The 24,245-nt window shown below is 42.5% G+C and overlaps 1 protein-coding gene across 1 annotated transcript in view; it reads right to left on the reverse strand.

The window, feature by feature from the left end:
• Positions 1 to 8,075: 8,075 nt before the first annotated feature.
• Positions 8,076 to 24,245, reverse strand: part of SDCCAG8 (serologically defined colon cancer antigen 8) — a 174,917-nt gene continuing 158,747 nt past the window's right edge. The window contains exons 16-17 of the mRNA XM_015424563.1: positions 10,005 to 10,131; positions 8,076 to 8,099 (exon numbers count right to left, since the gene is read on the reverse strand). Coding sequence (XP_015280049.1) covers positions 8,076 to 8,099; positions 10,005 to 10,131 — 151 coding nt within the window. The remainder of the gene's footprint in view (positions 8,100 to 10,004; positions 10,132 to 24,245) is intronic.

Here is a 24,245-nt window from a genome sequence, read left to right on the forward strand (position 1 = left end):
GGTGTGTGAGAGAGGAGAGGGTGAAAATAAATGAACAGTTTTGATAATGAAGAGAAGTGATCAGTGCCCTCCCACATGGATCTGTGTTGGAACCATTAATAAACAACCTGGAAGTGTTGGGCAGAAAAGTTTGCAGATGACACCAAATTGTTCGGAGGGTGGGGTGGGATAGTGAGCAGCACTAAAAAAAAAAGCCTCTCCAAACCAGGAAAAGTTCAAAAAATGAATCAAAATGATCATGGGATTGGGGCAACTGTCATATCTAAAAGATAAATTTAGATATGAGCTTGCCTTGGCGGGGAGGGCAGGGTATGAAATAAATCAATAAATAAATAATCTGAGGCTTTTTAGTTTAGCTTTAGAAGGCAGTTGATTGAGGCATGATAGAGGTCTACAAAATTATGCATGGTATAAAGAAAGTAGATAGGCTTTTCTCTCACTCATAGGACTAAAGCTTCATAGGTCGCCCTGTGAAGATTCAAGGCAGGCTAAAGGACATACTACTTCACCCAACATGTAGTTGACTTGTAGAACTCACTACCACAAGATATGGTGTTGGCCAGTGGTATGGATGGATTTAAAAGGGGGGAGGGTGATCAGATTTATAGAGGCTAGGTCTCTTGGCTGTCAGCAATGATACTTTAATGGAATCACATTCAGACACAAAATGCCTGTGTTAGATATTGGGGAACAGTCAGCAGGTTAAGAGATTTTATCAGCTGGCTCTGCTTGTGGCTTCCCTGCTGAACCTGCCTGGTCATTGTTGGAAGCAGGATGCCTGACTAGATGTACTACTGGTCTGATCCAGCACGACTACTCTCATATGCCTATGGGTCTGACATGACATGGAGGGATGCTTTGAATGTTTCATGGCTTGTTTTGTGATCATATTTCTCAAGCTGAATGCTTGCACATTGACACAGAGACTGAGATTCCCAGCATACATCTATATGACAGTGATCCAGTTCATCACAATTTCCTTCCCCGCCCCCCGTTTTTCCATAAAGTCCAATGAGCCAGGTAAAGGAGCTGCGGTGGCTCAAGTGGTTAAGACGCTGAACTGCAGGCTGTGGAAGGTCAGTAGTTCAGCAGTTCGAGACCCGGGTGCCGCATAACGGAGTGAGCTCCCGTCTCTAGTTCCAGCTCCTGCCAGCCTAGCAGTTCGAAAGCAAGAAATTGCAAGTAGATAAATAGGGACCACTTCGGTGGGAAGGTAACAGCGGTCCGTGCGCCTTGGTGTTTAGTCATGCCGGCCACATGACCACGGAAATGTCTTCGGACAGCGCTGGCTCTTCGGCTTTGAAACGGAGATGAGCACCGCAACCCTAGAGTCGGATTCGACTGGCTTTCGAGCAAGGGATCCTTTACCTAAAGGGCATTTTATGTTAATCTTGTGTTTCACTGTACTTCTGGCTTGTGTATTACTTTGTAAATCAACTATGATATGGGAAGCTGGTTGTGTAGTAACATCATTTTTGATCCACGATCCATAAAAAACTCATGCATTACAGTAAGCAATATTCATTTGACAACTGTTCTCGAATTGCCCATTGCAAGCGTTGACATGCTGAGCTCTTTTCTAATAAGTTTGCAACTCAAATCAGAGCTGGAGGCATTTTCATTGTAATTTTCTCTGGAAGCTTATTTCACAATGTTGTCAGTATCTGTGTCATAAATCAATAGATATTCTTGTCCTGAAACTTTCACTATCATATGTGGATAGTGTGAAAAGCTTTCAGGTAGTATGAAGAAGTACATTCTGGGGGTGTTAATTGTTGCTCTCAAGTTCTATCCATTTTGAATACTAGGTGTGTTTATCTGTCCTTGTATTATCTTCCATAGATAGTATTAACTCAGCATAACCTACCTCACTACATAGCTGAACAATGCTTGTTTTTCTACTTGGAAATAAATTTGCTGTTTTATTCTGCAACTGCACAGTATCTGACTGTAAAAAGTGATAACATTACATAAGGTGAAACTGAACATGAGAAGAAAAACATACATTATATTTTATTGGCAAACTCTCAGGACCTAAAAATATAAGAAAAGCCATGCTGAATTAGCCCTTCTAAGATAACATCACCTTTCTTACAGTGATGGGTGCTTCTAAGAGGCTCAAAAGAAGGGAATGAAGGCAGTGGTCTGCCTTACTGTTGCTCTGCAGGAACACATTTTTATAGGTGTTCATTGCTGCTGAAGCCTGAAGGATAGTCTGTTGATTATAAACTTTATACTCTACCTTTTGTTGTTGTTTTTCTTGTTCTTTCTAACTTGGTAAAAAGTTATATTATACTGCTATGCACATTTTTGTACCATTTAACCTCTGTGAGATGGCTGGGCATGATAATATGACATTCATAACATGAGGCCACATTAGGGTTATTTGCAAGGTAGCATGGACCATTAATTGTGGATGCATAATGACCAGTATATAGATACATTATTTTTCAGTGTCACCAACCAAACGAAATCCACTAGTTTTGGCCTTATAACACCATTAGCATACCCACAAAGGAAACATGAACATTAGACATTATTTGAATATTTATTACAAAATTAAATGACAAAGTATTTTATTGTGTACCAATGAATTCTTCAGCCTGAAAGGAGACTGTGGTGTCCTCTTATTTGGGGAGGACTGGGTTTCACTTTAAAATTATACTTTGTGTTCACAAACAGGGTAGTTTCTGCTGTCACCAGGAATTTAAACAAATTCCAAATCTTCTCTCATTAGCTGTTGTTGGTAATGTGATGAATCCACAAGGGTTAAGCTGACACTACATATAATAAACATACAAAATTTATTTAGGTGTACACATTTTAAAAAACTTAAGACTCATTTAAAATATTCACAATCAGACCTAAAAAACTTCTCAACATTCATACATAGATGGGTTAGTGCTGTGCAACTGAACCAAACGCGTTTCGGCCCCAAAGGGCCTTCCTCAGTGGTCACAATCCAAAATACAAAGTTGACATACAGTCCAAAAAATATTTACATAAGATGTTAAATATATATGCAGTATAAGGCCAGATGTTATGTCCTAGATAATAATTACCAAAAGAAAATGAGGGAAAAGGGGAAACAAGGAAAATGTCATTATAATTTCCCATGCATTTGTATTTCTACTAATTGAAAACTAATATGTATGAGGAGTAAAAATTACCTTATATATTTATATGTATATTGCTGTTCTATAGGATAGGCCTCAGGTATGGCCAATTAAAGTCCACTAATAATTCCAAATCTAAAAGGGAATGAAATAATTACATGCAATTGTATACTTCCAAAAGGAAATTCTTTTTTAAATTTTTTTTTGAAAATCTGAATTGGCCTACTAACCTGGTAGCATAAACTTGCGTGAGTTGACTGTATGTCACTCCATCCTGTACAAATTCTGGTGTAGGCTATTGTACTGGTCACCATATATAGCATTGCTGAGATGATGCAAAATTAAAAAAAAAGAATTTCCTTGTCCTGAAACTTTCACTATCATATGTGGATAGTGTGAAAAGCTTTCAGGTAGTATGAAGAAGTACATTCTGAGGGTGATGAGAAATAGGAAGTCAGTAATGGTGGCTAGAAAATGAAGATGATGTGGGGTAATGGGCAAATAGCAAAATTAGAAGAGACAGGAACATGTCTTCAAGGGAAACAACTATAATGGGACAGAGATAAATATAGTTATGCATGTGACTTCAAACCTTAATTTTGGATAGACACTGTCTTAGCTATTTGTGGGCAATATTTATTGTGTCAAGACTTTTTAAACAACTAGAGGTAGGGACAGTTTGTAGCTATTCTCCTTAAAATATGTGAATAAAACCCCAGCTTTAATACTGTTGAGAAGAATTTGTTTTAATACTTGAGAGAACTCTAATGATTGCATTGTTTGAGCAATTTTTAAAATATAAAATATAATGTGTTACTTATCTTCCATTTAACTTATATTTAAATATGAACACGATTATTTATTTGACTTTTTAAAGCAACCCATCCTATTTACCAAGGTTCATGCTAGACAACATTACGAAAGTGTTTTTAAACCCATGCCTTTAATAAAATATTACATATTTATGATGGAATGAAATTATTGCCTTGGCCATCCACACTCAAAGCAAATTGGTTGCAGTCCATTAATTATCACACCATTTTAAAAGCACTGACAACCAAGGGCTTTGATGCAGAAGACTGCATATGACCCATAATTTCCACTGACAAATTTCTGTAAGACCACGTCTTGTAGGGGATATTTTATCAAGCAATCTTGTTAATTTTTCCAACTAACATTTGATATTTTTATATGTAAAATGTGATTATTTAAATATGGAATGCAGCACAGAGGTGGCTGCTTTGTCACCAGTTGCATCGTTCCCCCAATGCAGCTCCAGATTGTTTTGCCTAAGGAGAGCTGGTTCACATGTTAACCTCTGTATATCAGTAGTGACGTCACATTTCTATCTCTTTTAGTTATGCTCAGGAGATCAAAAGTGCCCACTCAGGTTCCTCCTTTCCCTCTTGAACTCACAAAATTCCCTCTCCCTCTCAACTGCCACATACGTCCCATGTTTAGTATTATATATGGTAACCATTATGTCTGCACTCAGCTTATCATTAACCATATTTAATTTTAAGCCACAGTTCCATACAGGGATGTTGTGAACTTTGAGACAATCATGTTCAGCAAGAACGTACTGTGTTCAACAGCCATGAGCGCTTATAAGCTAAGCTTCAGATTTGTTTGCCTTGCCAACATCAAAGCTGAACAACTACCAAAAGCTTTGTGGCTGTGTAGAAGCTGTAATGCTGGAGTTTTGTTTCCTTGTGGTGGTGAAGTTTAATTTTCTTGCCTTAAGGTTTCTTTTGCATCTGCATAGTACGTGAAATAGACGATCCCCCAGGGTCATGGGCAGTTCAGGTAATTATTTGACACTGGGGGTAGATACGAAAATTCACATGTATGAAATAACCTCAATAAAACAGACTTAAAATGCAGTTTTATTTAAACTTGCTGGCTGATTAACTTGGCAACTGTTTGTTTTTTGTATGACTGGGTGCTCAGTAGTGTACAGTGATGACAGCACTGTGGTGGAGGAGGGAAACTAGAATTCACTGGGCTGTATGAGAATGTGCATACATGAAACACTGCTGATGGCACTGTACCATGCCATTAGAATATGCCAGAGTAACCTGATTAACAGGCTTGAACTGTTCCTGAACAGGTAAACTGATCAATGAAAAATTAGCTTCCTGCAAGGAGAGTATGAGCCAAATTAATGGCTACATCCCTGGTTTGAAACCATGGCTTTAAGCTGTTTCAAATTCTGAGTTAAAGCTAACTGTGATAAGGATTGGGCTCAGTACAAGCTTTACGGCATCCACAGTTAAGGACTTTTATGATACAATTTTGGCACCAAATACTTACAGAGGAAATTGACTCAGTGAGGCATAGGCTGTAGCAGCCTCGTTCCAACCATCATTCTGTTAAGATGAAAGCTACAAACAGTGATGCACATTCATTGCAATTGCAGTAGCTTTGCTTGTTCTTGCTAGACTTAAGGGACAAGGAAACCACAGCCCAGCAGTCTTATGTATGGCTGGGACTGGCTTTTCTTGAACATTTTTGTGAATGCAAAACAAAACAAAAACAGGGGAAAGCAGCTTATACATCAGATAAAACAAGACCATTTATTTCCTTCCTTTGTTGTTGTCGTTCAGTCGCACAGTCGAGTCCAACTCTTTGCAACCCCATGGACCACATCGCGCCAGGCCCTCCTGTCTTTTGTCATCCTCCGGAGTTTGCTTAATTCCATGTTCGTTGCCTCGATAACACTGTCTAACCATCTCATCCTTTGCCATCCCCGTCTTCTTTGACCTTCAGTCTTTCCCAGCATCAGGGTCTTCTCCAGTGAGTGCTCCCTTCTCATTTGGTGGCCAAAGTATTTGAACTTCAGCTTCAGTATCTGGCCTTCCAGGAAACAGTCAGGGTTGACTTCTTTTAGGATTTACTGATTCGATCTCCTGGTAGTCCACTTCTTCCTTACTGTAACTGTAAAGACTAGATACTTATTTAGTCTAACAAGAATGGCAACAATGAACAGGCAACAATGCTGGTGACTCTCTCTTTGTGGCATAGGGTAAGAGGTGGTGGCTGAGGGACTTTACAGGTAGGTGTAGAGGAATTTTAACACAGCTTCACTGAAAGCTGAACTATACATATCAGCAGCAGACCTATCTCTATGTTAAATGCAGGTCAAAACTAACTTAACCATAGGAGTTGAGTATTAACTCCCAAACACTTTTTGTGTATTGGAACATGCACTATCAGGATAATATACAACCTTATATATATAGATTAATGTTATATACAGTTGTTGCGTATGTGTAATAAAAAAAACAAATTAAACATACTAAATACAGGTCTGTCTGAAATGCATATAAAGCAATGGAAAGAAGTGTGATCTAAAGAGCAAAAGAGGTGAACAGATGAAGGTTGGCAAACCCTAATCCACACACACCACTCAGCTCCCAGAGTGATTTTTCTCCAATCCAGCCTCATTTTCACTAATAGGATCTGGCTGGGGGAGGGGGGGGGATGATATGGGTGAGACTGCTGGTAGGTAAACTAGGCGGGGTGAGTGTGTGTTCTGCTCACTCCCTATGTTAATTTTTTGCTCTTCAATCCCCTCTCAATCTTCTTCTTTATATGTGCTTGGAGCAGACCTGCAATGACGAGATGGGTCTGCCACTGTTGTATCTAGTTTGTCCATTAGATGTTGAAATGAACCAGCTGTGTACAGATAATAAATTTCAGCAGATGAGTATTGTAGTATTAGTGGAAGTTAAATTATCATTAAAAATAAGAACAGCATCTTGATGATATTTCAGCCCAGCATAGTTATGACTGGAAAAGGAAAACTGGCCGCAATGTGACTATATTACCATGTGAAAAACAGCCATACGTATTCACCTGTCTTCTGTTGGTATTTTATTGTTATATGACCTCTATGATTTGAGGATGTTTGCTTAGCAAGCATAAGATTAATTTTTTAAAAAATTCTTCCTCTAGAACTATAATAAAACAGAGTTGGCAACACTGCTTTCTGGGTTTTGTTGTACAATATCTATATTACATTTTAATATTTAGATTCTGAAAGAAGTCCTGTCTGTGTCAATAGTTTATTAAAAAAATATTTCCTCAAAACTTAAATTTATTAGTTGCAATTTTGTAAAAAAAATTAAGGAACAGACAATTCTAAACAAATCTCTTTAACATGTTGTTTGTGCTTACTGTCTACATTACTGTACCCTGCCTTCAGATTGATAAATGTTCTTTATCACAGATTTATTTACACTGCAATTAAAGCAATAATACAGTACAAATGAATTAACAGTGGTACCAGGTCACAATGATCACTAAACAATCATAAGCCCTTATAGAAGAGGTAAATTTTGTATCCTCTCCAGAAAACAAGACCAGCACAACTTTGAACTTCATTGGAGAAATCATTCCATAGCTTTGGAACAGCTGCCATAAGACCCTTTTTTGTCCCAAATACAGCAAACATAACTTCACATGCAGAGGAAAATTTATAAGCAATAAATGTCAGTATTTAGAAAAAGGAAGGTAATGAAAAATAAATCCTTCACTAGGTAAGACTGACAGCCATGTTTAGCTGTTTTAATTCAGGGAAACACAAGAGATTCAAAAGGAAGTGAATTGGTGAGGAAGTACAAGAATTTCAGCCTGCCTCAAGGACACAGCCAAAGGCAGAGAATTGCATCACTTTGAAAGAATGAGTGTCTCCCCCTTCACATGAGACCTGGGAGTGTGGAGAAAAGAAGCTCAGTTCACCTGAATGTCCCAAGTTACTCCAAATCACTGCCCTAACTCTTATTTTTTAAAAATCTGCAGACTGGAAACCTGATTTCCAGTGTGGAAAGAGACATTTGCAAAAGTTTGATTATTTAAGTACTTCAGGTCAACAAGCTGAAATAGGATAACTGATGCAAGCTGACAGCATTTTCACTTAGCGAAGACCATTTCGAAGTGAGTTTCCACACTCCATTGTTAAGGCTTTGGGACCTGAGGTAACTGAAAGAGAGAGAGAGAGAGAGTTTAAAAAGTTTGTCAGACTACCAGGCATTTACATGGCTCCTTCCTGTGGTTGAGCTCTCAGCATAAAAGTTAATCGATTGTGGAAGATGTGGTAATGCTCTGTAAACAATTACTATTTCAAAAGGCGTGCGCTTGTACTGGACTCTGGGTCAATTTTCTTTGTGAGACCAAAAATATCTTTACTAGTAGTACTTCGCTCCTGAAAACAAGGTTTCCCTGCGCTCTAGACATTGTTCAAGCTTAGCAGCAAATAACAGAGCCCTTGTTTTAGGGCACGTCTGGGGTCCTGACTTTTTCGCTTTCCTTAAAAGAGGTGGCAGGTTTGTGCCTGAATACTGTTTACTGTGGATTTTTCAGACTATGCAGGGGGTGGGCAGCTGTATCCAAACAGGAAGCCAGCTCTATGCCATTGAAAGCAAAAAAACAGTGGCAGAAGCTTTGCTTTTAAAATACTGTTGTGAATGTCTATAAGCATACTACTGAAGCCAAATTTTAGCACTTCAGTGCAACAAACGGGCTGGAAGACCAATGGTTATGCATATTTTGGTTTGGATCCAATGATCATTCAGCAGTAGATGCTGACAATTGAGGGTCTTCTTTGGTTTCCCCTCTCCCAGGAGCCATTTCTGACCTTGGGAAAGTTGATTCTCAGAGTTTCAGGGCCCATGTGGACTAAAAGTGCTGGGTCGAGTGAGGAAAAGAAAGGGGGGGTTAAATCATCGTTTCTACTTCTCCCACCATTCCTCACTGCAGCCTACCAAACTGCATGGCTGTTACTTCACAAAGGTTCCATGATCCAAGAAACAAACTTTCCTGGGGTCAGAAATGGCTGCTAGGCAAAGCAAAAAAAGATCCATGATGTTTCTCTGAGCTGATGGCTGAATCCAACCATATCTCTATACACAAAAGTGTATAGTACATTATAACTTCCTGCTGTTCTTCTTCCATCACTGCAGAAGTATATCAACAAGTGTGTCATAGTGTACTAGGACTGGGGAGACCACGGTTCAAATTCCCTGCTAGCCATAAAACTCACTGGTTGATCTTGGGCCAGCTGGAGCCAATCAGGAACCTAGAAGGTTGAGCAGCTAAAACACGGAACAAAATACATCTATTTATTACAAAGTGCACAGTAGCCACAGATTAAAAACAACATACACAGAGTGTAGATAAAAACAAAGTAGGTATCACATTACATCCACATAGCATACAACAACAAATGTAAGTTGTGCGTACAATAAGTACTAGACAAAAATATTAGCTACACGTACAATAACCACTAGATCAAATATGTTTTGGCCTACAGGGCCTTCAGTGGTCTAAATAATAAGAAAACACACTAGAAATGTAGATATGAAATATCTGTCCCAGACCAGTCAGGTTATGTATGAATCAACAGAACAGTGTAACTCCAAATAACAGTTATAAAGTTTTGATGTCAATTGGGCCTGCATATATTGGGGAGCCTACACCCATCAGAGATAATAGCTTTATACAACCATTCTACCCTTGGCTGTAGCACCATTCACAGTATGTATCCATGTGTCAACCAAACGTGAAGGTCCCTTCACTTTTGAAGTTGTTTTTAATCTGTAGCTACTGTACACTTTTTAATGAATAGATACATTTTGTTCTGTTTTAGCTGCTCAAACTTCTAGGTTCCGGACTTGCTTCTCTGGTTGGGTCCCCTGCCCCTTTGTTGTTTCCCAGTTGGAGCCAAATCAGACATTATTCTGTGAGTTTCATGAATGGAGTTCTGACAGTTTAGTTTTTCTTTAAGCAGCAGGTGTGCAGACGGGCTTAGATCAAGACCATCATATGAAGAGTTTGGCTTAAGCTATTCCCGTGTCATTGCTTTTGTTTCTGGTTTTAGAGTGGTACCTGAGTTCGCAGGAGATCTACCTCTTCTGCAAGAATCTGCTTCTCCTTGTAGAGCTGATTCTGTTTGTTCAGTAACTCCACTAGTTGCAGGGCAGTGGACTGGCAGTGCTTGTCAAGCTGGTGCAGCCTGGGTAAAACACAAACAGGAGGTTGCTCTGGTGGCATCACAGAAAAATAGAGCTGCAAGGGACCTCAAGGGTCATGTAGTCCAACCCCCTGTACAATGCAGGCATCAGGTTCCCAGGCAATCCACTCTCAGACCACAATTCGTTGAAGAGAATTTTATTGAAAAGAGATTTGGAAAGTTGCAAGGATGAGATCCTTGCTAAGACTAAGGCACAAAGTGAAAGTGGCTCAAGGTATAGTCAAACCCCACATTCCATTCCATCATCATTCACACACACCCCTTTGCAGGCTATTCCAACTCCAGCCCTAACAGATACATCAATTCAACTAGCCACGTGGAAGTCTTCTCTTCAAGGATGACCTGCTGTGAAAGTCTTTCCCTGAGGTGCACTTGTTATGGGAAAGGATGATACAAAGCAAGCAGCTAGTCTACTCCCCCATTCACACATCCAGACAGTCACACCTTCCCCCACCCTGCAGGAATGGCATGGCAGCGAGGGCATCCATAAGCAAAGGAACAGAAACCAGAAGGAGACCATAAAATAACAATACATTGATCATTGAAGCCATAAACCAGCCTGAGTCTGACAGCAGGACATTCACAGTTACCTTCCCCCCCTCCCCCCAGTGATCCCTGCTCTATGCTCAGAAAAAAGGCAAAAAACCTGGAGAATCACTGGGCCAATCTGGCTTGGAGGAGAATTCCTTCCTGGCCCCAAAGTGGCGATCAGCGTTAGCCTGAGCATGTAGGAAAGGGTCAGGAATGCTGAGCACTGGCTCATCCCATCCCATCCCATCCGCCTAAATCCACAACATCTGCATTGCTGACAGGTGGCCATGTAGCCTCTGCTTAAAAACCTCCAAAGAAGGAGAGCCCACCACCTCCCCAGGAAGCCCTGTTCCACTGAGGCACTGCCTAACTGTCCTCCTAATGTTTAGCCAAAAACTCTTTTGATTTGATTCCAACCCATTGGTTCTGGTCTGACCTTCCGGGGCAACAGAAAACAACAGTGTTCTATCCTCTATATGACAGCCCTTCAAATACTTGAAGATGTCTATCATGTCATTTCTTAGTCATCTCCTCTCCAGGCTAAACATACCCAGCTCCTTCAGCCTTTCCTCATAGGACTTGGTTTCAAGACCCCTCACCATCTTCTCCTCTGGACACATTCCAGCTTGTCTTAAACTGTGGTGCCCAAAACTGAACGCAACACTCCAAGTGAGGTCTATCCAGAGCACAGTAAAATGATACTATCACTTTGTGTAATCTGGACACTATACTTCTGTCAATGTAGCCCAAAATCGTATTTGCCTTTTTAGCTACTGCATCACACTGCTTACTCAGGTTCAATGTATGGTCTACTAAAACACCCAGATTCTTTTTGTATGCACCACTGCCAAGACAAGTCTCCCCTGTGCTATAATTATGCATTTGATTTTTCCTACCTAAATGCAGAACTTTACATTTATCTTTGTTGAAATTAATTTTGTTAGTTTTAGCTCAGTTTCCCAGCCTGTCAAGATCATCCTGTATCTTGACTCAGTCTTCTTCTATATTTGTTACCCCTCCCAATTCAGTACCACCTGCAGATTTAATTAGCATCCCCTCTGTTCCTTCATCCAAATAATTTTATAAAGATGCTAAACAACACAGTGTCCAGGACAGATCTCGGAGGCACTCTACTTGTCACTTCTCTCCAAGAGGATAAGGAGCCATTAACAAGTACTCTTTGGGATCCAGCATGACAGTAACTGTCTCAAAAAAGGAGGTAAGGTTAATCTGACATGACTTGTTACTGAGGATCCCATACTGGCTCTTAGTAATCACAGCCATCCCTTCTAAATGCTTTAGTGCTGTTTGATTATTTGATGGGTTACCTAGATCCTCTCTTTCCTTGAAGATGGGGACATTTGCCCACCTCTGATCTTTTGGCACCTCACCTCCAAAAATTCTCAAAAATAATGGACAGAAGCTCCAAAATTACATCAACAAGTTCTTTTAGTACCCTTGGGTGCAATTCATCTGTTTGCACTGTTGCAAGAGGATATGGTTGTAGGAGATTACACAGTCAAGGCTACTCATCACACTGGGATAATTAATTATGTCAAGCCAATACTTTGGATTATACCTTTTCCTCCTTCACAGAAACATGTGAAGTCAAGTGTTTATGGTTTTAAATTAAAACTGTAATCTGTCAAAGATCACATGAACTACTGTATTAGGTATACTATTAATATGTAGGTATGGTTCCATCATCAACCAGAAAGGAGACTGCAACCAAGGGCAGCCATGAAAGAGCTAGAAAAAGATTCTTAAGTGTAAGGATGTGTTGCTGGCAACGAAGAGCAAGATAATTAATGCCATATCATTCCCCATTACTATGTATGGGTGTTAACGTTGGACAATGAAGAAAGGTGATGGGAAGAAAGTTGATTATTTTGAAATGTGTTGGAGGAGAATTTTGCAGATACTATGGACTGATGAACAGAAAAATAAGTGAGTTCTAGATCAAATCAGGCTACCAGGCCCATAGCCACAGGGAGCATTTGAGGTGACGCCCCCTCCAAAATGTGCAATGCTCCCTCCCGGCCCCCTCCCCTGCTGGTCCCAGGGGGAGGGGGAGGAAGCCTGAGGCAAGCAGCGTGCTGCCCTCCTCCCCTGTTGCCCTCAGAGCATCCAGGGCTGGAGCAGGGCTGGGAGGGGGAGGATGTTTCCTCTTTGCCAAAAAAAACCCTGGCGTTGAGGTGAGGGAGAGCTGCAGATGGTGGTGGGGTGAGGAAAAGAAATGTAGGGTGAGGAGGAGGCAAAGGGGAGAAGGGGGAGTTGAGTCCAGGTGCTCATGGGAAAGGCAGGCCCCCTTGCCCCTGGCAAGCAGTGGGCGGTGTGCCTGGGGAAAGCAAGAGGTTTGCGGGGCCTGGAGTGCCAAAACCACCACTGCAGATCCTTGCCTCCCCTAACTGCTTTCTGCTCCAACTGCAGCTAAAGAGACTACTGCAAGGGATGCGTCTCCAACTCCCACAGCGGCTCCTGTGCCTCCCTTCCTCACATGCACTTCTGCTGTTACAACAGATGGGAGTGTACAAATAGACATTTGGGAAATGTAGGGTCTTTCTTTTATTTCTGGCAGCATCGACCCAGCTCTCTGCCAGCCTTTAGTAAAGTCAGTTTAGTAAAGCCTTTAGTAAAGGGCAGAGCAAAGCCAACTTTCCTGTAATATAAAGCCAGCTTCTGCTGGCTCCCTCCCCTCACTCCAGGCAGTTACTGCCCCCTTTTTGCCCCCCCCCCCCGAATAATTCTCCCTAGAAGCTAAAAGGACCAAACTGAAGCTAACATACTTTGGTCACATTATGAAAAGCCAAGAGTCAACAGAAAAGACAATAATGCTAGCAAAGTTGAAGGCAGCAGGAAAAGAGGAAGACCCAACTAGGGATGGGCATGAACCAGGAAAATGCACTTCGGTTCGTGGTTCATAGTGTGTCCGGTTCACAAACCACGAACCATCATGAACTTTTAGGAGTGAAACTAACAGGTCCATGACCTAGTAGAATGGCCCCCTGGCATGCTAGAGACACCAAACGTACAGGGGTTTTCCAGCTGACTCTCTTCTACCTGTCCTCCACGTTTAGGGAGTATTGGATTTACAGAGCCCAAGTTACGGCCCCCCAAAGAAGGTGCCCCCTAAGAAAGTGCTTTCTGAGGAAATGAAATGTTTAAAAAAGGTCTAGACTGTTAATTATCTTTATTTTTAGTGCTTTATAATATTTACCCATATAAAGTTTATTTCTTTTCTTTTTCCTCAGATTGAACCTAATGTTTTGTGTGTGGGGGTTGCGACACATTGATTTCTCATATAATAATATGAGCCCTAGGAGCTCACCAGCTGTGGGATATGTAGCATACAAAGTCATATACCCCAAATTTGCTGAAACTAAATACATTTGCTGAAGTTACTGAGCTGAGTTTAGTGAGCAGTGAATACTGAGGGCCAGGAGAGCAAACAGTGGCATTTTACATCATTCCGGCACATCAGATGATGTGTGCAACAGATTTCTACTGTACTCTGCATAGCTGAATCTGCCACATCAGTGAGACTGAATTACAGTAACCGGCAGAAGCTAAATCACCAAATCCAATAGCTATGCTGTACTTCCTGGCACACATCTTAATTAGGTTTTAATATAAGTAATCTGATAACTACTCCTGGCTGGCCAGAGCTGAACTGTCAGCACTGAAAGCTTTTGTTATTTAGTTGCTCTTCCCATGTATGGTGGCAGTCTCCCTCCTGACCCTTGTCAAAGAACCCCATCTGCTGGTTACCACGGTAACTGAAGAAGACCAATTGAGCTGAACAGAGCAACTCAAACTGAAGTCTGCCGCCAAAGGAATCCTGAAAAAGACAATAACTTGCTTAGGAAAAGGCAGCCTATTAGTGGGGACGGTGTAACTGCATAACTCTCCAGACCACAAGCACCAGAATGGATCTGGTAAAGAGTTGGGCTGCCTGAAATATATCCTACTGAGATCGTACGAGGGTTATCAGCCTTCAATGGGGTCTTCACTTCTCTCAGAATTACAAATTATTTACAGGTTACAGTGATCAGTTCCCCTGGAAGAATTGGCAGGTAAATTCTGTGGCATCACAATCCTTCTGAACTCCTTCTTCCCAAACTCCACCCGCTTCCAAATTTTCAGGAATTTCCCAAGCCGGAGCTGGCAACTAGGGGTGTGCAACCCCCCTCCCCATTTTACCCCCAGTTCAAGTCTATTGAACCAGAAGAAAAATTGGGATTCCTGAAAAGTCCCGGATCCTAATATCGGTGTGGTATTAAAATCCAGGATTTTAAGGAAATCCTCATTGTTTCCTGGCCCAATAAACTTGAGATGAAAAAAATGGGGGGGGGGTGCATACCAGATGCATTTGGATGATTGGTTCAGAGTTAGGTGTTTTGATGCTGCTGTCTGGAAAACTGGAGTGGCTTCAAAGACAGACCACTGTTTCTGTGCACATTCATCACATCCTTGTCTCTGGCAAGCAAGTCTTTGTGCTGTTTCCAAAATCTGAAAACTTGTTTTATCAAAGGTTAACAACAGAATAAAAGAAATATGACTACAACATAGAAAGTAATGCTTCTCTGAAACCATGTTCAGTAATTTTCTTGCTTGTCTACAGCCTCCCAGGCTGCAAGATCGTTATTTGAAAATGTATTTTAAATTTACAGTTATTGATACAGAAAACCATTTGTCCTGCAATAATGTCTTCTGCATCCCGACCCCCCTGGTTGGTCTCACACTTTCTGCTTAATATCCTAACCTATTCAATCCCGGTCATGAAATTAAGAACTACCAGTCCTAGTAGTTGTACTGCAGAGAATGTAATGGGAATACATCATGGAAAGCAAAGCTCCCTAACTTTTGTTGGGATGCTCATTTAGGAAAAGGGGGTACAATGTATGGTGTACAAATGGCTTAGCTCTGGGTTTGGTGTAGGGTGTGTCACATGCAAAGGATGTTTCACACCTTAGCTCCCAGGTTAGTGCTGTCTGGAGGACAGTCTGTGTCTGGGATTTGAAAGACAACCACCCAGGAGTAGGATAGCATACATTTTGCCTGCAGTTGGATTAGCGCTTCAAAGACTAGTGCAGAACAAGGACCACAGGCAGTGGTGTGAAGCATGACAAGAAAAAAAAGTGTTCTCAACAACCTTGACAACAAGAGGAAGTCTTTGGGTGTTGAATAGGGATGTTGCACATTTTGGGTTGAACATGAAAGATGGTTGAACTTACCATAAGAACTGATAACCCAAGTCTGATCAATTGGCAGTGTAGGACAAGGGATCAGTAAATGTGATTTATGAATGTGATTTCTGACATTCTTCCTTGTATGTTAAAAAATGCCATTGTTTTATGATTTTATTCCCTTTTAGAAAATAAAAGTAGAATTTAAGAAGCTTCTAGCAGTAATTAAAAAGCAATAGAATGGAATGCGTTTGAGAATGTGGAAAATGCAAGCACCCCAGTGAAGGACATCCAAGAGTGAAAGATATGTGTTATAACAATAACTTTAGAGAATCTGGATGTTCCCAAACAACACCTTTGTTTGTAAAGCTAGGTCCCAGACCCCAGAAAGTCTGCCAAGAGCTGAGTCCCATGTGAACTATGACACCTTATCAGGAAACTCCCCAGTACTATACTGAGACAAATGAGCTCTAAATGATGCCTGAAAGAAGACCTCACTGTCCCTTGAAGTTTCTCATTGTTCTGGAACCAGATAAGCAGACGCAAATATTTGCAATTCTGACCAGCGCGGGGGTACACCAATAGAGAAGTGCCTGATCAAATGATGCTATCTATTTGGCACCAATTAGGGATTTCTTGAAGTATGAATTATAGTGATATAATTTGGGGTATAAGACCTTCTGCCCTTCCTTGGTGTCACTGGGTGCTAAGGTATCCAATCCTGTATTTTCCTGTTATTGCAATAAACAGATTTTTATCTGACTAGCTGGACTCTGACTGTGTGTTCCTCATCCGAGCCCAGGAGCACACAGGGCACAGATTTGTGCATCAGCAGCAATGTGAACAGCTGCTGAACATGTTTGCACCCCCCCAAAAAAACCCCACTAAGCATGTGCAAAGTGATGCCAATCTGAGCAAACTGACAGTCATTAACTAAGGACTAGGGATGGGCACAGATGGGGAAATGGAGGTTTGTCCTGGTTCTTGGTTTCTCATGAACCACGAAGCTTCACGGACCTTCCTGTTTACCAAACTGGTTTGTTCATTCATACATAAACCTTTATTGGCATAACACAGCAACAGAAAGGGCAGTGAAACAATTAGAAAAATAAATAAACAAATTAATAGGTCATGGCAAATTACACCAAGCTGCCCCAACAAAAGATCATTTAGAAGCTTCTCGTAAATAATATAATCAGTTAAAAGTATAACAATTCTAAAGAACACAGGGGGGTTAAGACTTGTACGCCCATACCCTAAGCTTCCAGACATAGGCTAAGAATTCGGCAACAGACAAAGTAAGTGCCGAGTACTTATCAGACAATAAAATTTTAAGATCTTTGTCAGTCGGATTCCTTGTGGTAGGTAAATGGGGGCTAATCAGATGGCTACGCATAGTAGAATATTGAGGACAGAGTAGAAGAATATGAGCAACTGAATTAGGTTCACTATAGAGGCAATTGCAGGTTCTGTCCCTATAGGGGATACCCCTATATCTGCCTAAGACCACAGTGGAAGGGAAAAGATTGAATCTCGCTAACATAAAAACCCGCCAATAAAGTGGGATTGTTAAATTAAGGATGACCTGAGCTTCCATATCCCAAATCCTCCTCCTCATCACCTGCAAAATAGCTGTTTCACCACCATTATACAAAGAAGCCAAATTGATTCCCATACTTTTGATTTTCTGCACTATAGTTTGTGACCAAGTGGAAATATATGGGTCAGCCAGAAGTTGAACCATAAGGCTGTTGGGGGGAGAACTAAAATGCAAATGTAGATATTGTTACTGTAATCCAAACAAAACAGACCTCCCAGTAATCACACAGCCAAGGAAACAAGACAAAACTGGGGCCAATATAGAACCAATAATACACTCTGAACCATGAGTAGTATGCTAGATACAATTGCTTTATACTAGATAGTTACTATAAAGTATACAAAATTTCCCCAAATATTTACAACAATAAGAAAACAATAGAATATCAGTGGCTGCCAACAGCCCCAAAATAACAGTGGAATTCCTAAACAGTTACTGTTGGCAGTCAAAAAAGTAGAAGGCTTAATGAGCTGAAAGCTACTGGAGCTTGACGAAGCAGCCGGCTTACACTTGGTTTCGTCTAGTGATTTCCTCATAAGCAGCTTAACTGTAAGATAAAATCCATAACAATACATAACAATACATTTCAAGCAGAATTGAGCATGGCACTTAACACAGTTGACAAATCCACAATAAGCATTTAACACCCACAAGGTGGGTGTTCAGCTATGAAGCAGATCTCTTGGTTCATGAGGTGGGTGTTGTGCTATGAGGTAGATCTTGGTCCATTAGGTGTGAGGTAGGTGTTTTGTTATGAAGTGGATGTTGTTTGAGTTGGTTCTGCCCACCCCCACCCAGCAGAGGTGTGTGTGTGAACCCAAACACTGAGGAGATAGAATGCTTATCTACAGCAACAATGTCCTCAATGAGGGAGGCAAGCTGGAGACGTGCAGAGGTGAACGGGAGAGGCTGGAAGTGCCAGTTCTTGGGGGGACAGTAATTGTGAAGATATGGATGTGTGGGGGGGAGGCTGGAAGCGCCGATTCTTGTTGGGGCACAACACAACTTGTGAGGAGGCAAAAGTGAATGGGGGAGGCTGGACACAATGATTTTTGGTAGGATGCAACTAGTGAGGAGGTAAATGTGGATGGGGCAAGGCTGGAAGTGAGGATTCTTGGTGGGACACAACTTGTGAGGAGGTAGGTGTGGGGGGGCCTGGAAGCGACGATTCTTGGTGAGACCCAACTTGTGAGGAGGCAGATGTGGGCAGGGGGAGGCTGGAAGCGACTATTCTTGGTGGGACACAAGTTTTGAGAAGGCAAAAGTGGATGGGAGGAGACTGGAAGCAACAATTCTTGGTGGGACACAAGTCATGAGGAGGCAGACGTGGGCAGGGCAAAGCTGGAAGTGATTTTTCTTGATGGGATACAACTCGTGAGGAGGCAGACATGGACAGGGGAGGCTGGACGTGATGATTCTTGGTGGGACACAATTTGTGAGGTAGACGTGGATGGGGCAAGACTGGAAGTGGCGATTCTTGGTGGGACACAAGTCATGAGGAGGCAGATGTGGGTGCGGGAGGCTGGAAGCAACGATTCTTGGTGGGACACAACTTGTGAGGAGGTAGAAGTGGATGGGGCAAGGCTGGAAGTGATGATTCTTAGTGAGACACAAGTCGTGAGGAGGCAGACATGGACAGGAGGAGACTGGAAGCAAGGATTCTTGTGGGGGACACAATTTGTGAGGAGACAAACGTGGATGGGGCAAGGCTAGAAACAACAATTCTTGGTGGGACACAACTCGTGAGGAGGCAGACATGGACGGGGAGGTTAGAAGTGATCATTCTTGGTGGGACACCTCGTGAGAGGAGGCAGTCATGGACAGGGGAGGCTGGAAGCGATGATTCTGAGGGGGACGCTAATAAGAAGGAGGTGTTTGCAAATCCCAATGAGGGGGAGTGTGGCAGAGCGGCCCTCAATCATGAGGGAGAAAAGGCTTTTAATGTGGAAACATAGCCCTGGGTGAGAGTGGCCACAGCCAGAATCCATCTCCCCAATGGGGTGGGGGAGGGGAAGCTGGAAGCGAGAAAGGCCTTTTAACGTGGAAACGTAGCCCTGGGTGAGAGTGGCCACAGCCAGAATCCATCTCCCCAATAGGGTGGGGGAGGGGAAGCTGGAAGCAACTATTCTTGGTGGGACACAAGTCGTGAGAAGTCAGATGTGGACATGGGGAGGCTGAAAGTGACAATTCTTGGGGGACAGATATAGTGAAGAGATGTGAGTGGATGGGGGGAGGCAGGAAGCGATGATTCTTGGGGGGACGCAAGTCGTGAGGAGGCAGATGTGGATGTGGGGCTAAGGTGCTGTGTTGCTGTTGCTCCCCACTCCCTCTTCTATCCCCTGTTCCCTCTGGCCTCAGAGCTCTGAGTAAGCACCAACACTGTTCACAGTACTGAGGAATGACTTCCAGTTCCCTTCCCTCTCTGCCTCTAACCGTTAACTCCCTCTCTGCCTAACTGAATCCTGTCAAGTGAAAACAGCTGCATGTGAGCTGAGGGTATATATCCATTCTGCCCCCTGCCCCCAATATGCTTACTGGAACCCTGTGATCAGCACATATTCGACCTGTGCTACGTGAGCTGCACTGGCTACTAGTAGAGCACCGGATCAGGTTCAAGGATTTGGTGCTTACCTTTAAGGACCTTAACGGTCTGGGACCTGTGTATGTTTGGGACCGCCTCTCCCAGTATACCCTTTGGAGAGCAATACACTCAGCTGATAAGAACTTGCTTGTCCCGGCCTGAGAGAAATCTGGCTGTCCTCCACTAAAGCCAGAGCTTTTAGTGCCCCGGCCCCAACCTGGTGGGACTCTCTGCCAAACAGCATCCATGCCCTGCAGGACTTACTACAGTTCCACAGGGCTTGTAAGGCAGAGATGTTCCACCAGGCGTTCACTTGAGGACAGTGACAGTGTCCGACTGGCCAGCACTCTCCCCCCTCCCCCCCTGCAAGGTGGTAGCACAATTGGAACTTTGATTGCCATCTGTTTTTTAAACTGTATTGCTATTACGGAATCAGGGAATTTTATTATTGAACTCCATTATCTGTTTTAAACTGTGTGATATGATTTTGGTTTTGTTGTGCACCACCCTGAGCCCTACTGGAGAATGGGCAGTGTAAAAGCCAAATATAATAAACAAATAAATAAATATCCATTCTGCTTCCCCTTATACTCTCACAATGGAAGGAGCCAGAGCCTTAAAAAAAAAATGACAGTTTGGTATTTATCAATCATGGCAACACATCTTACAGAACATTAGACTGCAATAATACAATAGCAATTACTGATTTATAAATGTGCCTGGCTCAGGGCAGAAGTGAAATTAGTATGAAGACACAGGAACTCCAGGAAACATTCCAGCTTTGAAGCCACTTTTGGCAGTAAGAAATTAGCTGCCCCAAGGAGAAACGTACCCAACTCCCCCTCCCATTTCAAAGTCTAAAGCAACCTGAACTGACAGTCTAGTCAAGGGCGTTATCCTGCAGACGGCCCACAGCCCTTTCCATCAAAGTTCTTTTCCATTGTAGCAAATTTCTTTTTAGTTTTGGATGCTTGGATACAATATAGCAAATTATCTTTGATCAGCTTCTGTTACCAACCTCCTGTTTTCCTGGACAGCCTCTTTCCTTACTGGGCCAGAGAGGGCAGAAAGTATCAAATGTAATCTGGGTATCAGGATCCATGGGAGATTTCTGCATGGTGAGGTAACTTCCACATGCTTCAATAGGCCTGGAATCTCATTAACTATTTTGAGACAATTTGGAACGGCTGGAGGAATGTTTGTGCTGCCATACAAAAAACAATGTAGTTGTTGAACTGCCAGTGGGTGGTTCAGAACTGTGATGCGGTGGTTGGGCTCACAGCATTCAACTCCCTGTGGCATTACTTTTGAAGTGTCTGTTAAGAATACACTGTAAATTTTCACTTGACTGGACAGGACTGTCATACCTCAAGGCACTGGTGTCTCATGGTGCTGCCCACAGGGGTGCAATCCACACAGTGACTCTCACCTTCTCATTTCCACTAACGATAGCCAGAGCTAGCCCACCACCATAAGCACTAATTAAAGATACTACTAGGAGTCTGGCAGGGCTCACCTACACTCCAGCGAAGGCTATAGTGCTACAACCCTTACTGAACTGCTACATCCATAACGTGTGCCAGAACCTGTAGGAGAGTTTCACACCATCCAAATTCAACCTAAACACCACGTGAAAACAAATCACATGACTTGATAAGCTTCTTGGGCTCTCTTGGAGTTGAAATTTGGAATTGAGCCCCTGGAACCCTGTCCCCTGGTTCCACCTTTTAATACTACTGGTTCTGACTTCTAACCCACAGCTGAGAACCACTGCTTCACAGCAAACTACACAAGAACATAAGTGTAATGACTGATTTGCTGATTTCTTCCTCTGGCTGCAGACCTCATATTTGCTCCTCGTGATGCTCCTGGGGGGGTCCCCTGCCCCTCAGGAGCAGCATTGCGGGGAGGAAGGCAAGGAAGTTCCATTCCATTGACAGAAATGCCTTCTGTTACTGGAGAGGTATTGTAGTGTACATGTGCGAGGTTAGCATCAATTGAGTAAAGCATTTGTTCTGCTTGAGATCTTGGTGGCAGTAGAGATGAGACGTGTGGGTAGTCAGCTGTCTAACAGATTTACCACTACTTATGCACACAGGGTTATGAGATGATGCACATATACATGCTCATCATTTTCAGTCACTACATACAAAAACTTTAGTATCATCCCTCATTTCAGTGGCATCAAGCCACACACTGAGCTGCTAGTAATTTAGGGAAGACAATGCAAATGTGAAGCAGTTCTATGTTAAGGCAACCCAATGCACAACTCAGTTAACATGACTGAACTGATGAGCTGATGTAATCTCATTCAGTAGAATGAAACTCAGGCTGTGATCCTATGCATAATCACAAACCAGTAATCTCCATTGTACACAGTGAGACTTACTTCTCAGGAAACATTCATAAGATCAGGCTGCATGTCAACTGAAATCCAATTACTTCAGTTTAATTAGACTGTTAGCCAAATGCATGCCTCTCTGCTGTTCTTCGGTTTGCAAACTCACCCATACCTCATAGAAAAGGAATATCCTGCACAGCCCTTTCTACCACTGTCTTTAGCTTCAAGGTCTATTGTACATGTCAGGGTTCTTGGTCAATCACGCTCAACACCAGGATCTTCAGTAGATTCAGTTTATTGAGGGAGAAAGTACATGAGACACCTTAAACTCTTGTGTCAGGAATGGTGGGGAAGGCGTGAACCCCAGAGGATATACCCCCTTCAAAGGAGACGCCCTGATACTACCAAGCCAATAAGTAGGCACCCTGCAGCGCGGGCTAAAGCAGGGCTGTTAGCTTCCCAGCGGGGAAAAGGAGAGCCAGGAGACGTCGCCACTCCAAGGACACCTGCCGAGATAAGCGGCTGCAGCGGAGAAGGGAGGAAAGGAGGGAGATGAGTGAGCCCCAGGCCTCCACCCCCCCACACACATTCCAAGCCATGGCAGTGTTAGCTGACAGTACACAGAAAACACAACGAAATATAGTAAAGTTTTCTACTTTGTCTTATATATCCCCTCACTCAAACTATAACTATGACTATTTTCCATCTGCACCCATTCCCCATCCTCTAGAGACAGGAGAAGAATAGACTTGGTGGGAAAATTGAGCATGGAAGAGGTGGAGATAGTGCTGGCAACTTGAGTTGGAAATTTCCTGGAGTTTGGGGGGCAATGCCTGGGGCAGGTGTATTTTGGGGAGGGGAGAGACCTCGGTGGGGAGATGATGCCTAGAGTCCACCTTCCAAAGTTGCCATTTCCTCCAGGAGAAAAAATCTCTGTAGCCTGGAGATCAGTTGTTATTCTGGAGAACTCCAGGCCCCATCCAGAGGTTGCTAACCCTAGATGGAGAGTATCAAAAGTACTTTGGAAAAAGTAAAGACAGCACTGCCGTGGGTGAAACATCCTAACTTGTATGGTTTCTCAGAGGCAACAGGATCTACAGGAAAGTGCTGGACCCTCACAGCCTCTCCCTGAACACATTTATTTATAAACAGCATGAAATGTGTGTTTTATAAAAAGTAGGGTTTCTTGATCATGGAGGAGCAGCTATGGTTCAGGGGAGGAGCCATGGTTCAGTGGTAGGACATCTGCATGTCATGCAGAAGTTCCCAGGTTCATCTCTGGCATATCCAGTTAAAAGGCTCAGGTAGTAGCTGATGTGAAATACCTCAACCTGAGACCCTGGAAAGCCACTGATACACAAATCTGCCTGCGTGTTTCCGTTGCCAACTTGGACACACACAGCTGGAGTCCAATGAGTTAGATAAATATCTGTTTAATGCATTGAAACAGGGAATACAGGGCTGAGTGCCTTTGCACTTCAGCAATTCTAAAGCTGTATTCTGCCATAACCAGGAAGGGCAGAAGGTATTATACCCCAAATGGCATCACATATAGTTTACACATTAAAGAATCTCTAATTGGTATCAAGCAGTTAACATCATACAAAAATCATTTGACTTTAACCCTTACTATTGGTCTCTCCTTATACTGGTCATGTATGTCAGGGATTGTATTTGCTTATCTGCTTGTCAGAGCAGTGAAAACATTAGGGAACACTGAAATCCTTTCTGACCTTAGTGAAGCTAGTCCCTCTTTCTCTTGTTTTTGGGGAGCTAGGTGATAAGGGTTGTGATTCACATTCAACTTCGCTCTTGGTGTCCTTGCAGCTTCTTGAATACGCATTCCATTCTTATTGC

The sequence above is a fragment of the Gekko japonicus genome, unplaced genomic scaffold (genome assembly GCF_001447785.1).
Source record: "Gekko japonicus isolate JY-2015 unplaced genomic scaffold, Gekko_japonicus_V1.1 scaffold392, whole genome shotgun sequence".
Taxonomy (NCBI): domain Eukaryota; kingdom Metazoa; phylum Chordata; class Lepidosauria; order Squamata; family Gekkonidae; genus Gekko; species Gekko japonicus.